The sequence below is a fragment of the Cryptomeria japonica genome, chromosome 11 (assembly GCF_030272615.1).
Source record: "Cryptomeria japonica chromosome 11, Sugi_1.0, whole genome shotgun sequence".
NCBI classification, from domain to species: Eukaryota; Viridiplantae; Streptophyta; class Pinopsida; order Cupressales; family Cupressaceae; genus Cryptomeria; species Cryptomeria japonica.
This window is the reverse complement of record NC_081415.1, coordinates 447,840,566-447,857,655: the sequence shown is the minus strand read 5'-3', so window position 1 is coordinate 447,857,655 and position 17,090 is coordinate 447,840,566. Positions and strand designations below refer to the sequence as shown.

Sequence of the window (17,090 nt, the reverse complement as noted above, 5' to 3'; positions counted from 1 at the left end):
TATATATCTGGTCCTCAACACAAAAAATAACACGTAGAAAACGCCGACAATCTACATAAACAAAGTCAAAATCACGTCTCTTTCTCCGAGAGAATTTCGGGTTACATTACACGCGCATAAACCTTTGAACTAAAAAATCCATCAAATTTTAATTCCATTCCACCAAGTCAAACTAAGAACCTTTTAATTTTTGTCGGTAAAAACGAACTCCGCCATCTTAGACCCCCGCTAAAATTTAGCGACGGTCTTTGTTTCCTGATTCGTTGCCTCTTCGACAACACCGCCTTACCCAAAACCGGTATTACTGCCAATGAAAGCAGCTAGTGATATACTGCGGATTTTTCTTTTCCTTTTCGGATCTTTAGTTTTCATCTGTGCAAGTTTAGAAAATCCTCTCACATTTTCTCAATGAGTCATCCCATAGGGGTTTGATTCTGGTGGTGAGGAAGAAAGGGGGATAAATTATTGGATAGGAATTTTGCAGAGAAATGGGCTGGTTTTCATGCTACGGATCTTTCAAGGAAGACAAGAAATTGAAACCCCTGAACAGGGAGAGCAAGGAAGGGGTCTCATCTGCTTATCAACAAGTGACGCAAGGTAATCTAATTTCAGTTGATTCACCTGTTTTTTTAATGATATCATCCAAGTGGAATTTCGGCAGAGTTGTGGCCATCGCGATTGGCGACATAATCTTCAGTTGTCTGGAACTTTACTTAATTTAGGGGTTTTAAGTTTAAAAAACCTAATTTTAGAATAATCCAGGATGAAATGTGTTGGTTAAATTTAGCTTAGGGTCAAGGACAGGGTCATCTGGTCTAAACACGAGGATGCCACATTGTTACCCTTGTGAGTTTGGAGAACTGAAGTTATCTGAGTGTTTTGCTCTAAATTAAGCTTGTTTGTGTTTGTATTTTTTTTTGTTGGTTTTGGACACATTAATTTTGGTTTACACTTGGCTTTAATTTGTTTTTGATTTGGTGAACTACGTGGATTCGAGTTATCTATTTGGTAACTCTCCCTGGAACTTGGACTTCACTGTTAATTTGACACAAGAGTTTTGCAAGATTCTATTTTTATGGCTTTTGGAGTTAAAATTCTCGTTTTTGTTTGTTGTTGCAGAGAAACCTAAGGCGAAGGCTTCTGCGGAAATCAGAAAAGAGGGCTCGAAAGATGGATCGCAGCAGCATATAGCGGCGCAAACATTTACTTTCCGGGAGCTCGCAGCGGCGACCAAGAATTTTAGGGCGGAGTGTCTTTTAGGCGAAGGAGGGTTTGGGAGAGTTTACATGGGTCGCCTTGAAACCACAGGCCAAGTGATTGCCTTTTTCTTTTGAAGCTCCGGTGTTTTTAATTTTGTTATAGTGTATTGTATATTTGAACACTTTGTTGTAGTGGAATTGGGGATTTAAACAGTGAAAATTTTGATGAATCTCTAGTGACTTGTCTATCCTTGTCGTTTCTGATGGCCCTCAAAATGCAATTATAGGCTTTAGTTACACAACTGTTACTAGAGGCAATTTTAAAGAAGCTACAATTTAAAAAAAATAGAATTTGAAATTCGGACATCCTGGCAAAACTTTGAGTTCGTCAATGAACATTGCACTCTCAAAATAGCATTAACCTGAAAATAATCTTGTATTTCGTTAGAATTTTACATATTATTTATAGAACTGTTGGTATATTATCATAGAGAAAGTTTCTTGATAGAAATTGAGGCCAACCTTAATCTCTAAATTTAATCAAAGTGCAGTATTTTGGGGAAAAAGCGGAAGCATTGCTTGTGGGTGACTATTAACCCCGAAAATTATACCGTACTGTTTCAGAATCCCTATTACTGGTAAAAGGGGGCCTACTGTTTGGTTGACATTTATCTGATTTATCAAAAAAGGTTGAAGGATGATTTTGATACTTCAAAGAAATGAAGTGATTTTGTTTGTCAATTGGGTAACAAACCTGGAGTAACCTTTGGAAACCTAAGCTAATTTTTTTGGTATCATGTCTAAAATCTGTGTTACAACGAAAACATAGAAAACTTATTTCTTTCAGGATTTCACTGCATTTTTAGTTGTGATTAAATAATTCTGGGTTTCTGTGTATTGTTTTCAATATCTCTACAGGGCAACGCAAAAGTATTTCAGGATTCATGATGGTTGAATTTTTGGTTAATTTAGAAGCAAATACAAAGGATACAAAACAGTTGTTTCCAAATAAACTGACAAAAATGTTTTCCTGTGGAAATCTCAAAGATTAAAATTAGAATTTAGAGATTTCTTAAAAGTAGATATTGATCGGCTGCCCGAGAAATCTTGCTTTACATGGAAATATAAAATATGAAATTGCTCTGCCATTTATTGGAAAACAGAAGAACAAAAAGTGATGTGATCTTACGTTTTGCGTGCTTAGAGATTGGTTAAGTTGATAGAACTTGGATATGAATAAGCTGTCAAAATTTTCTGTTGCCTTGGAAACATCTGAATTGACTTGGGGTATCATTTTCTAGAAGGTCTCTGAAAAAGAGTTCTGAGGATATTATATTTGTTTTTGTGGTTAGATATTAGTGAAAGTTGATATTCATGCAGTTGGGTTAGTAGCAATTAGGCAAATTATAGGAAGATTAAACAGTGATGAGATTACTTTTCTTTTTTATTGGGCACATCTATATTTGTGAGGGAGCGGAGAAGGCAGGCAGAGCATGTCAATTCTTTTGTGTCCTCTCTTCGATTCCAATAAAAATGGAAAAAAAGGTTCCTGGAGCGAGTGTTAGGTGTGCTTCATCTTCAATAAATATCAGCCTTCCTACAGGGAGGTGTGTTATAAGACTTAAATGCATCTATTGTCATGTTTGTTGCTCAATAAGGATTATAAAAGTTTATGCTTGAGAAGGTGTACGATACCACAGAGGGTGCTTGGGAAAGGTTTTGTTGAAGAATGGGCCCAAAGAGAGCCCAAGGATGGCATTTGGGTCCAATCAGGATCATTAGTAGGCTATCAAAATATTGGAACTAGTGCCTATTTACACATTAGATCCAAGTTTATATGGGTCTGTGTTAATTTATATTACAGCTCAAAATTACACATCCTCAGCTATACCTGGTGGTCATACAATGCAAGCCTTGGCATGGCCATTGCTGACAGCAGGTTGACTCATGTATTTCATGTGTTAAAATGTGTCAGAATACAAAGGGAATGCCTGAAGGTGAGGTCAACTAATATTATTTCCTATATTATTGGATTCTGGTGTTTTGGGTCCCATTGCAGGACCAGTAGGACTGGGAGTGGGAGTGGGGCCCCATACAGGATAATTAGGTATGGCACTGCTGCTCTAGGTACTCTGTGGGTATGTGTTGTATGGGGATATGATATTTGTTTTTGTGGTTAGAGATTAGTGAAAGTTGATATTCATGCAGTTGGGTTAGTAGCAATAAGGCAAAATATAGGATATTGAACAGTGATGAGATCACTTTTTTTTTTTAATGGGCACATCTACATTTATGAGAGAGTGGAGAAAGCGGGTAGAGCATGTCAATTCTATTGTGTCCTCTCGTTGATTCCTAAAAAACTGAAAAAAAGGTTCCTGGAGCGAGTGTTAGGTGTGCTTCATTTTCAATAAATATTGGCCTTCCTACAGGGAGGTGTGTTAAAGAAGACTAACGCTTCAATTGTGTCGTGTTTGTTGCCCAATAAGGAATATAAAAGTTTATGCTTGAGAAGGTGTGTGATATCACAAAGGGTTGGGAAAGGTTTTGTTGAAGAATGGGCCCAAAGAGCCCAAGGACGGCATTTGGGTCCAATCAGGATCATTAGTAGGCTATCAAAACATTGGAACTAGTGCCTATTGACACATTAGATCCAAGTTTATATGGGTCTGTGTTAATTTATATTACAGCTGAAAATTACACGTCCTCAGCTATACCTGGTGGTCATACAATATAAGTCTGGGCATGGGCGTTGCTGATAGCAGGTTGACTCATGTATTCCATGTGTTAAAATGTGTCAGAATACAAAGGGAATGCCTGAAGGTGAGGTCAACTAATATAATCTCCTATATTACTGGATTCTTGTTTTTTTGGTCCCATTGCAGGACCAGTGGGAGTGGGAGTGGGACCCCATACAGGATGGCCACTAATGGCACTGCTGCCCTTGGTACTCTGTGGGTATGTGTTGTATGGCCCGAGTTCTTGTTTTTTGTGTCTTGTTGCAGAACCGAGAGGAAGCAGGAACCACGGTACAGGATAGCCAATGACAGCCCTGCCTCTCTGTTGTACCCAGAGGTCACTTGGGCTGAATGCGGGCCATACCTTGGCCAAACTTGGACCGTTCGAGCTGCTCCCAAGAGAACTCATCTCCTGAGGTGTTAAAAAAATTTAAAAATGTGCGAAACATTTAAAAAGTGATTTTTTATCATTAGCTAACCTAGCATGACAGTGTAAGGGAAGCTTATCTCATGGTTAGTGGGTCAGCAGTTTGGTGTGTAGAGGACATGCTTTTACACCACAGAGCAAGAGGCAAAGAACCAAGCAGAAAGAGAGATAAAGAACAAAATCTGAAGGTGAGGTAGTAGTGACATCGATTACCAAGAAGGATTTGGATATGATAGTCTACACTTGCTGAAAGCAAAGGATGCTTGGACCAACACACTGTTCACAAAAGCAGAACACAAGAGTCAGCACTGGACATTTCAAAAGACAGAATGGAGTCAAAGCAATCATTTTCAAATGAACAAGGTCTGATGACGAGCCAGATAAGAATCCAGCAAGACATTGTCTGCACTTAAAGTACCGCTAGAAGGTGAACAAAATTAGCATAGGGAAAACCTGCCCAGTATACTTTCCATGAACATCACAAGATAATGTCATCAAATGTTTTTACCAATTACAAGATAGCAAAATATGCTAGAAAAGTGAAAACTGCCCTTTCAAAAGAACATACAAAGTGGCATACTAATGCCCAAATATTGAATGAATTGCAAGCATAAAACAGGTTAAGGCAAAGTAGATAAAAAAACTATAGCTGAAGAATGCTAGAATCTGGAAAATCTATTAGGGGAAGACTTGAAACAGCAATATTTTCTAAATGGACTATGCAAGTTACTTAAATGTACTCTCTCTCTCTCTCTCTATATATATATAGAGAGAGAGAGAGAGAGAGAGAGAGAGAGAGAGAGATACATCCCTAGGGGAAAGGAAAATTGCCATATTGGTGTACTCGAATGCCGATGAGAGAGAGAGATACATCCCTAGGGGAAAGGAAAATTGCCATATTGGTGTACTCGAATGCCGATCCCATAATTGAATTGGCAACTTAGTAGAACTCCCAAATATATGTTTGTAGATGAACACACTTTGGCTGTATATGTGTGGATTGTGTGGTGATCCTCGAGTTGTAGTTGTACCAATAATGATACAGGCAAAGAGGGTGTAGTGCTTATTGTGGCACCCTGGCTAATTCCTTAAGTTGTATCATGCAAAGTCAATGAGGGAGGGCAGTAGAAAATATTTTAGTTTTCATTGAACTTGTACACACACACATGCATATCCATCCCTAGGGGAAAGGAAAATTGGTATATTGGTGCACTTGAATCTTGATTCCTTAAATGAATTGGCAACTTAGTAAAACTTTCAAAAATATGTTTGTAGATGAACGCAATTTGGCTGTATAAGTTTGGATAGCGTAGTGATCCTCAAGTTGTACCAATAATGATGGAGGCAAAGAGGGTGCAATGCTTATTGCGGCACAATGGCTAATTCCTTAAGTTGTATCATGCAAGGTGGTGAGGGAGGCTATTAGAAAATATATATGCAAGGTGATGAGGGAGGCTATTAGAAAATAGATATGCAAGGTGATGAGGGAGGCTATTAGAAAATATATTAGTTTTAATTGAACTTGTACACAAATACAAAGGCAGTTGTATAGGCTGAATCAACAATTCTGAATAACATCTTGTTGACTTGTGCAACCTTGAGGATACTGGTTTTTAATAATAGAAGATAGTGTAGTGTAATAATTAGTGGGTTATGAGTTGTAAGCAAAAGGGGTAGCGTCTATTCAACTTGGTCTCTCGACACAAAGCTGTCTTTTGCCAAAGGGCATACATGATGAAGAGGTGTGACCTCTCCCTCGCATTGAGAGATATAAAGGAAAGGAATCAAAGTATCCAGTGACATCACCATCAATCAGATCAGATCAGAACTGTTATTAAGTTATAGGCAGTAACATCTTTGATCTTGGTGGTATGCATGGGAATGTGCTTAATATGTATGCTTAATATATGAAGCCTGATAATGTTCTTAAGAAGATTTTAGTAGTAATATTAATTTAGACTGCAATATGTATGACAGTCATACTTAATACATGAGAAGTGAGTATACTCATAGCCCAATTACTTAAACATTTCTAATTCTTCCCCAAGGAGAGGTGTGGTGTTGTTAGGGAGAGGCGGAATAAATCCATCCCAAAAAAAGATGAGCCCCAAGGGTGAATGGACTGATGATCCTGAAATCTGGGCTGCGTCATGAGCCCCAAGGGTGAATGGACTGATGTTCCTGAAATCTGGGCTGCATCATGGAGGTGGTGTCATCGCACCCTAGACAAGTAAATCCCCATCCAAGGTTGAGAATTAGAAGGGATTAAGATTAGAGCTTGAGTATGTACAATATCAATTATACTATGAGCAAACATAGTTACTTAGTTTGTGTAATTAGTGTAAAGGCAAAAATAATGAGTAGTGATGTATGTTAATCATTGGGAATTGGCAGCCTCTTAATAGGGGACATTACAATAACTCAGTTGGGAGAGCATCAAACTGAAGATCTAAAGGTTGTATGTTGTAGGATATGCACTAATGGACTTGGAATAAGGCTTTATAAACTTTAAAGTTTAAACATTGCAACTAATGGTGAAAAGCTAGAGTAATGATCACACTAGCATTATGGTAGCCTACATGACAAAGGTTTTACATACGTTAGGTGACCACATTTCAATACCTTAGATTGCCATAATCAAAAGTTACAAAGCCATAAGATCCTATAGTCACTACAATACATGCGGTGAATAAAATACGTTTATATAAATTTTAATATAAACTTCATTCATGATAAACTATCTAATTGATCTATGAGGATTCAAAGGAAACAAGATGAGAAATATTTAATTATCAACTTTTGCTTGACAAAGTAATAGAAGTTTTGATCCTTATATTTTCCTGATGCTAGTTCCTATGTATATTTTCAGTTCTACACCTCTTGAGAACTAGGAGGATGCGAATCTTGAAATCCTTGATTTTTAATGGAAAGGAATGAAGCGCCAGCCTACACCAAACTTCCTTCCAATATGGCCCCACAAAAAAGAACAAACTCTATTGCCCTTCACTCTTAGAAAAATGAAAGAGAAAAAAAGGCAATAAAAATTGTAGAATGAGGTTTGCGAATCCATGAAATTCATAGAATAATGGATGAGTTCCATCATTTATTTTTATTTGCCAAGTGGGGTCTTACCCATGGTATGCCCCAAGAAGCTCTGATTGACTATGCGAAGTAGAGTTAGTTTGTAGTCTAACTTCTCGTTAAGTCCATTTGAACTGGATTTAAATGCACTTAATTAGCTCCAAGATTGGATTGCTTATGTCTAGACTTGAGAATGGTAGGTGAAATTTGGAAGTTTAGTCTACAATAAATTAAAGATTATTTAAAAACATTTATTATTATTACTATTGTTCTTATATCATTATCTAGTGTTTATTTATTATTATATGATATGTTTGTTCATTTATATTATTTAATTAATACTTTCCTTTCGATATTCATTACCATTGAATGATTGTTTTTCCTAGCTTAATGAATGGAGTTTAGTTGTGCATTATGTTGATACACCAATGAGTAGTCTCAGTTAAATTAAATAGTATTGTGTTTTGAACAAAGCATTAAAAATAAAAATGGAAATGATTTCTGTATTTCATTGGTGTCCTTCCGTGTAGCATTTTTTGCATCATATAGATCTCATTTGCACTTATGTTGGTCTACCTCCTTCTTGTGCAATTGGTACTGTCACTTATACAATATTATGTATGGATCTACTATTATCTCCCTTGGCTTCTGGACTTGTAATATTCCAATTCAAGATATGCTTATCATTAGGTACATACTTCTTAAGAAGTGATACATGGAAGACATCATGGATTCAACTCAATCTTGGAAGTAAAGCTAGTCAATGAGCCATTGGTTTATCTTTTCTAGGACTTCAAATGGCTCGACATAGCAGAGGGTGCTAACTTGGCATTGTTCTCAAATGATATGGAGCTTTTGTGAGGTCCAACTTTCAAAAAAACCTCCGCCCACTGAAAATTTTCTTTGAGTTCTATTTCAACAAACTCAATTTGCATAATTCTTTTGTCCATCGGCTGCTTCCCTTCAATCTTTGCCTTACACCCCTTCATCTGGTTTTACATTATTGTTCTATCTTCTAGATTGTACCAACTCAAAAGTGTTTAATACCTTTTGTCATATATGCTCCAAATTGGGCCATTCCCAAGGTGGACCGAAAGGAGTTATTATAAGAGAATTCTACAAGTGGAGGTATTCTTTTTCCATTTTGATTGTTGGTCCATGCAAAAGATCTTCAACTATGATTTGCTCTAATTGGTCCTTGCATCCTTCAACTATGATTGGCTGATTTGCTCTAATCGCCCCTTGCATCCTTGGGCATTCATTAGCAAAATGATTTCCCCCACAAATGAAACATCCACTTAGTGGTCCCTGTTGTATTGGATTTCTAGGAGTATTATTACTTGCTTCATTCAGTCTTGGTGGATGTATTGGTCTATTGTAATTCCTCTGATCATTCTTGTTAAAGTTCCTCCTGTTATTGTAATTCCTCTGATCATTCTTGTTAAAGTTCCTCCTGTTATTATTATTTCCGTTCTGGCCATTTGTTGGATTCTAATTTGATGTTTGTCATCTTTCTAAGTTGGTTCTTTGGATTTTGAAGTTTTGGTTCCCCTCGAATTCTCATTTTCTTTAAAAAGATGGGTTCCCATTATTGTTGAAGTTTTGCCTTGCTGGTGCTGGTGCTTGTAATTTCCTTTCTTATTTTAGGAACTTATAAAAGTACTTAATCATGTTCTCTGTGCTGTGCATATCAAATTTAACTGCAAGATTGGCATTAGCCCTAGTATAAATTTCCTGGTTTGGCGCTTTTAATTCTTTTGGTACATTGACACACATCATTAGAAATTTAGTGAACCTATCATAATATTATTGTATTGTTAAGGATCCTTGCCAAACGTTATGGAACTCTTTCATCTTTTTATTAAAAATAGTTGTGGTAGCCACCTTTTGCAAAAATGTTGAACAAATTGTTTCCATGTTATATTTTTCTTGGTATATCCATTTTGTTCTTTAATTCTAGTCCAACTAGCAGCTTCACCATTTAGCTGGTAGGATCCCCATAATGCCTTTGTTGATTCATTGTAATCCCTCAATTTTAAGTGTTTTTTCATTTCATTCAACCAATTTTTTGCCCTTTCGTCTACTTGTTTTCCATCAAATTTTGGTGATCTAATCTCGGTCAAGTCCTTGGAAAGCTCTATGATAGAAAATTCTTGCTTAGGTGCAATAATTTTTATTTCATTGTCATGTGGATTGACCTCTTCAAAAGGATTCTCAAATTCAGGTTTCACTATGTTCTCAATATTAGCCTGTCTTGTTCTGAGTTTTTGAACTGTTTGCTTTAAGGAGTTTATTTTATTGCTTCTATCTTTGTCTCATTGCGCCCCTGTGCCTTTTGTTTTTTGTTAGTGTCTTTATGCCTCCTGGCAAAGCAAGCACAAGTTGCTCTTGTTCTTGACATTTTATGTTTCTTGTCATCATAATTTTCTAATTAATATTTGTTCATGGTTAGTGTCCAAAAATTAAAATATATTTCTTCATAATTACTTATAACTTTGCTTGAGTTCCAGAAGGCTCAGGGCCTAGCTTTCAAACCTTGCTCTGATACCAAATGTAGTGATCCTCGAATTTACCAATAATGATGTAGGCAAAGAGGGTGTAGTGTTTGTTGTGGCACCTTGGGTAATTACTTAATTTGTATCATGCAAGGCCGTTGAGGGAATGCATTAGAATATACATTAGTTTTCATTGAACTTGTACACAGTCACGAATGCAAAGGCAGTTGTAGAGGCTGAATCTACAGCCTGAACAACATCCTCTCTGCTTGTGCAACCTCGAGGGTACAGGTAGTGTAGTGCAATACTTAGTGAGTTATGAGTTGTAAGCAAAAGGTGCAGCGTCTATTCAACTGGCCTTCTCTATGCAAGGCTGTGAGATTGATGAGTGGTAGTAGCATGTTATGCATGCGGGGTAGCACATTTGGGAGAGCCTCAGACAGAAGATCTAAAGGTTGTATGTTGCAGGTTAAGTGCCAATGGACTTGGTAATAAGGCTTTAGAAACCTAAACAATGCAACTAACGGTGAAAAGCCAAAGTACTGATCTCGCGAATATTTTGGCAGCCTACATAACTAAGGGTTTACAGACGTTATGTGTCACATTCTAATAGTTAATCTTGTGATAACCAATAATTACAAAACCATAAGATCCTGTAGTCACTGCTATACATGCAATGAATAAAATATATTTTTTTAAATTTTAACATAAACAAGATAATAAATATTTAAATCTTAACTTTTGCTTGACAAAGTAACAGAAATTTTGATCCTTAGCTTTTCTTGATGTTAGTTTCTACATTTGTTATCAGCTCTATGCCTCTTTGGAACCAGGAAGATGCAGACCTCTAAATCTTCCCGATCTCTTGGAATTACTAACTTTAAAATTGATTTTTGAAGGAAAGGAAAGAAGCTCCAGCCTATGCTAAACTTCCTTACAATATAGCCCCACAAAGAAGAGCACATGCTCTCACCCTCACTTGCCGAAAAATGAAAGAGAGAAAACAAGGCAATAAAAATTCCAGAATGAGTTTTTCAGTATCTGTGAAATTCCTTAGAATAATGGATGACTCCCATTATTTATTTCTATTTTCCAAGTGGGGTCTTCCCCATGTTATGCGCCAAGAAAGTTTTGAATCTTTGATTGACTCCAGTCTAACTTCTCCTTATCCTTTTGAATTGGACTTAAATGCCCCTAATTTGCTCCATGACTGGAGTGTTTACATCTAGACTTAAGAATGGTAGGTGAAATTTGGAAAAGTCAATAATAAATTTTAAGATTATTTAAGCATTTATTATTATTAAATGGTTATTATATTACTATTTTTATTATATCATTATCTAATATTTAATTTATTATTATATTATATGTTAATTCATTTATTTTATTCAGTTAATACTTTCCTTTAGTTAATCATTACCATTTAATAAGTGTTTTTCGTAGCTAAACGAATGAAGTTCATTTGTAAGGAGAGGGATGTAACAGACTGGGGGATTGATTGGGCAGTTGAGTTTATTTGCACGCATATCAGAAGACATCCAATGAGATCAACTGAGAACTGAAACTTTAAAGGCATTGTATCCTTGAGGAGCTTAGTTGTTATTATGCCTTCAAATTCCTCTAGTCTCTATCTACTTTGCAAACAGAAACTTGTTGTCTGGGTTTTAGCTCATTAGTAGGCTGGCAAGAACTGGAGCAAAAATTTAATACCTCGAGAATTGGAGTTGATCTTCCTTACTGCTTAGCTGAGCCACTTCATGATTGAGCTCCTTGGCATTCTGTTCAGCTTCTTCAACTTGCCATTGAACTTTCTGTTTGGAGAGAAGTGCTGCAGCATGTATACTTTCAATTTGGTGTCATACTGAATCTTGTACAACTGAAGATTTTTATCCTACATCGTCTGGTTACTGGCACAGAGAAAATAGCTTCTGAACCTAACTAGACACAATCTGCTGGGCATCAATTGAATGTTACAACTAGTATTGAATTCTTCCACTATCTCTACATCTCTACACTGTGATGATCACTGTACAATGAAAAGGGTACTCATCTCTGGAAGGCATTTTTTAGTTATGTTAATTTGCTTTGCCCTAGAACTGCTGTGCTTCTTCCTCTCTAGCTCATCTGCTTTTAATTTTTCTACACTTGTTATACTGCCTGTAAATTATAATATGAGTTCTCTTTTAATTCATAATGTTATCTGCTTTTACTTGTCTGCCCTACTATCACAGTATCACAGTACACTTACTAAATCCATCTTATCAAAGGGGCTGAGTAAAGATTTGAATCAAGGTTGTATGTGTATGTGGATGTTCAGGTGTGCTGGGTGTGGACTCCCTAAACTTGGGTGTGGGGGTTGATGGTGCCAGGTGCATCTTGCTTACCTCTGCAAACTTGGTTATGCCGTAATCTTGTCAAAGGGGCTGAGTAAAGATTTGAATCAAGGTTGTATGTGTATTGGATGTTCAGGTGTGCTGGGCGTGAACTCCCTAAACTTGGGTGTGTGGGTTGATGGTGCCGGGTGCATCTTGCTCACCTCTGCAAACTTGGTTATGCCATAATTCAATTCGAAAATTTGAACATAAGATTAACAAAAAAGGTAATAAAAGAAAATAGTTCAAAATCCATGAAACCAAAATACATTTCCTAGAATTAATAAAAGATTTATTATATCAAAGACCATGATCCAAGTAAAATATGACATTAGCCATGATATATAATATTAAAAATGGCATAATGACAAAACCATCCATTTCACATGTTAATGTAATTACTTATATGATATATAATATATAATATAATTGATTTAAACAAGAAGTCGTAGATTTAAACAAGAAAGAGGTGTCTATGCTGAGTGAGGATCACCAGCATGTAAAGCGCAGCGACTCTTATCCCAAATCAGCATTCTCATCATTGTGCATAGAATGCTGAAAGAAATGCTCAATCGAGGTTGTTTAGGTGTGTGAACCGTGTGAAACAGACTCCTTATGTGCATCTGATACATTTGTTGACCTTTTCATGTTCACTCCCAGACAAAAGTCATTGCAAAAAGGGAAATAGAAGAAAAAAAACCTTCGTTTTGCCATTCGTACTGCTAGTTCTCTGATGGTTCCTGGAGTTCCAGCTTATCCAACTAAAGCTTCATGGCTTGATTTTTGGGTAACCAATTTCTGTTTGATTTTGAGGCTAACAACTTCACAGTTAATGTTTGAAGCTATGCTCCTGTTAAGTGTCTAAAAATCTATGTCAGTTCTGGAAGCATCAGGCATCAAAGATTTTTAATGTTCGAAGAAAGATATATTTGTCTTTGAAAATGCTGCATAATTACCATGTGCCTCAATAATTTTAATATTTAAATATTTTTCCCCTTCCATATTGAAGCTTTTTAAATACTTCCTAGTGTTATCCCCTAGTTCAAAAATTCACAATTCACCAGAACTTGGCAGGCTCAATTTTGATTTGGATTCAGTGACTTGGCAAAAAACTTGGCAACTTAAGAAATACTTATTTTCCTTAAAAAGACATAAATCTTATTCAAAATACAATTAACAACATATCAAATGTGTCTCTAAAACATGGGGAACTGTTTTATATTAGTTTTGAATACTAAAATAGTACAATAGTGCATCAATATGGAAATACAATAGTAAAAAAGTATGATATGTATTATGATGATTGAGGTTGTTTTGCTGTCCTGCAGCCCTTGCAGGTTGTTGGCTGTTGGGGTTTGAACTTTGAATCTTTATTTTTGGCTTATGTTTGAAGTGTGAACTTTTTATCTCTTTCTATGCACTCTTTTTGGCATGAAATAAAATTTCAGCATTTTCTGAGCATTTTTTTCCACATCCCACATCCCTGGTATATCCAGTGAGTAAGACTTAAGAGACTTTCTGAGTACTCATGATAGGGTAAATGGGCTAACAACTTGTTTTACATGCTGATTCACAAGTTAGTTAAGTACTCTTTGAGTTTTCAAACTATGTTTTATCCACATGGAGTAATTGGGTCAAACTTTCCTCCAGGTTTTTGTATGAAATTCTTTAATTCTTTAGCTGTTGAAGAAATATAGTCTACTTGTTGAGATGTTTGAATACTAGGATTCAAATGTTTTGGAAGCAAAATTTTTCATCTTAAATTTAATGTTAATATTTATTAAATCGAACAAAGTCAATTAAGGTATTTCTTGAATGGTTTGCTTTTGTTAAGTGGAAACATGCACTTTAAGAATCTGCATGTGGTAATAATTGCAAAGGTAATCTTTTTAGTGTTTACTGTATGGCATTTTTATTGCTTATCTAATTTCTTATTGTGAACTTTACTTTTGTTCATTGAATATTCTACATAGGTTGTTGCTGTCAAGCAACTTGACAGAAATGGGCTTCAAGGAAACAGAGAATTTCTTGTTGAAGTTTTAATGCTAAGCCTTCTTCATCATGACAATCTTGTTAACCTTATTGGCTATTGTGCTGATGGTGACCAAAGACTTTTAGTCTATGAGTATATGCCATTGGGGTCACTGGAAGATCATCTGCATGGTATGGATCTCTCATAGGCAGTCTACTTGGGCAGTTTAGTGTGATGAGATTCATGTCAATGCTTTAGTTCTTTTGTTGTTATTATAGAGAAAAAAAACAAGCGTCTATAATTAATGTATACAACTAAAATTTCAATTGAAATTAAAGGGCAGTAACCTGGCTCTCGCAGATCTTCCACCAGACAAGGAGCCCTTGGATTGGAAAACTAGAATGAAAATTGCTGCAGGTGCTGCTAAAGGGTTGGAGTACTTGCATGACAAAGCCAACCCACCAGTGATTTATCGAGATTTGAAATGCTCCAATATCTTACTAGATGAGGGATATCATGCCAAATTATCTGATTTTGGTTTAGCCAAACTTGGTCCTGTGGGGGACAAGACTCATGTTTCTACTCGTGTAATGGGAACATATGGATATTGTGCACCAGAATATGCGATGACTGGTCAATTGACAATAAAATCAGATGTGTACAGTTTTGGGGTCGTTTTATTGGAATTAATCACTGGTAGGAAAGCTATTGATAATTCAAAGTCAGCTGGGGAGCACAATCTTGTTGCTTGGGTATGTCTTGCCTATCCTCTATCAATTATTTTGATTGTTTATACGCCCTAAATGCTGGAGTCTATTCAGTGATAGATGGATAATTCCTTGACATCGTTTACATCATATAGAAGAACGCTGCTTGCTTTGCATTTGTTTGACTGGAAGGTATTTTAGATTGCTCAAACTTGTGTGGGTATAATATTTCTCTCATCTTGAAAATTGAAATCTTGTGTTGTGCATGTTGTTGTTTTTGGTCGGTTATTTCAGGCACGTCCATTGTTCAAGGACCGGAGGAAGTTTCCACAGATGGCTGACCCATTGCTCCAAGGGCATTATCCTATGAGAGGCTTGTATCAAGCACTTGCTGTTGCAGCAATGTGTGTTCAGGAGCAAGCTACAATGCGTCCACTGATTGCTGATGTAGTGACTGCTCTCACCTATCTTGCATCACAGACATATGATCCTGTTACAAATCCAGTGCAAAGTACACGTCTTTCTCCTCCCACACCTCCTCGAGGAAAAAAGGATAATGAGAAGAAGCTGAGCGGTGGATCTGATAAAAAAAATGCCAGAGTTAATAGCCGTGTAGGTATTGGTTCTCCATCTATACATGCACAGGGTTCTCCAGATCAAAATTCACCAGCACGTGAAGCGAAAACGTGGAAAGAAAGTAGGAGTGAAAGGAAGCGGAATAATACTTAGCATTCTGTGGTTGGGATTGGCTGAAGATTCTGAGTTGTATTTCAAATTCTTGTATAGTTTTCTTCTTGTCACTTTCAGGTGTGCATGTCGGCAGTTTCTGTGTTTGGTTCAGAAACAGTGCAATCCATGAGTATACTCTTGTTTTGTTTGCAATGAGCTCCTGTTCTTGGTTGCAAATTTCATTTCTTGTGCCCAAATTTCAAAGGAACCATACTTGTGTAGAAGTACTTTTTCAAGCAGAGGCAGAAGCTGAAGGAAAGATTTTGAGGTTGTGCAGTTCTGTGCTTGGAGAGATGGATGGAATCTGATCAGGTGATTATGCTACTTAAAAAAATCTCTCTAGTAGAGCCACTTGAATGACTTTATACTGGCTCATGGGATGACTATAATAGATAATTAGTCAATACAGGACATCCTATCTTGCCACAGTTGAACTGGAAGAATTCAGCTTCTTCCCATCTCTGGCTGTACTGTTTCCTTTCTGTAGAGGTCACTCTTTCTATGTACATGCGAGCATCCTGGAGGATTGTATTTTGTTTTGGGCATTATTTTCCTCCGAGATATATACTTTTCAATCCTTACATAGTGGAACCCATATTCCATTTATGATATTATATGGATTTCTCAATCTTTCTCTTTACCTTGCTGGTTTTAGTACCCTATTGCAGGGCTGCAGGTTGATGTGATAACTTGAAGCCCTACCATATGATTCAGGTAACATGAACCTGCCTAGAGTTATCTGTGTGTGTGCACATATATGAAATTGTTGAACTTCAAAGGTACGATATTAACACTGATCCCCATTTTTTTGTTATGTTGATCTATTACTGTCTATATAATCCTAATCCCTTATCCATTGATGCACTACATAGTGATTTAATATACACGAAAATCTAGAGACAAACCAATGAAGTTGGACAAAGCTAGTTTTTCTACGTTCTGTTGGTTTCAACTCCTGAAGCATTGAGGGAAGTGATTGATAAGGGGGTGCTTGGCAGCATTCTGACAATGTTTTTGAACATGCTGGCTGTTTAAAATGAGATGAGCGAACTGCCATGGGCAGGCTAGAACATCTGAATAATGGATTTCAGAAATAGTGTCCCATACCTTTAGAAGTGGTTTAATTTTTAACTTTTAATTGATTCCTTATTATGTTGTTTGTGTGTTTGTCATCCAAAGCTACGCCTTCGATTTTTCTAGTCACCAATATAAATGCTTTCTAAATTAAAGTTTTGTTGGCTACAGAACAAAACCATATTTTAAAGTTTTGGTTCCTAAAACTGCCAGTGTTTGGTTTGAAGTTGGTGATCTTGCTTTCATACATTGTTCAATTCTTTGAAGCAGATATCTCTAAAATATTGGTTATATATTCT

The 17,090-nt window shown here is 36.5% G+C and overlaps 1 protein-coding gene across 1 annotated transcript; it reads left to right on the top strand.

The window, feature by feature from the left end:
• The first annotated feature begins 240 nt into the window (after positions 1-240).
• On the top strand, positions 241-16,531 carry LOC131041399 (probable serine/threonine-protein kinase PBL7). The gene is made up of 5 exons (XM_057974462.2): positions 241-597; positions 1,120-1,313; positions 14,283-14,472; positions 14,642-15,033; positions 15,283-16,531. The coding sequence occupies exons 1-5, from the start codon at positions 489-491 to the stop codon at positions 15,715-15,717; spliced, it is 1,320 nt and encodes a 439-aa protein (XP_057830445.1). The 5' UTR covers positions 241-488; the 3' UTR covers positions 15,718-16,531.
• The last annotated feature ends 559 nt before the right edge of the window (positions 16,532-17,090 follow it).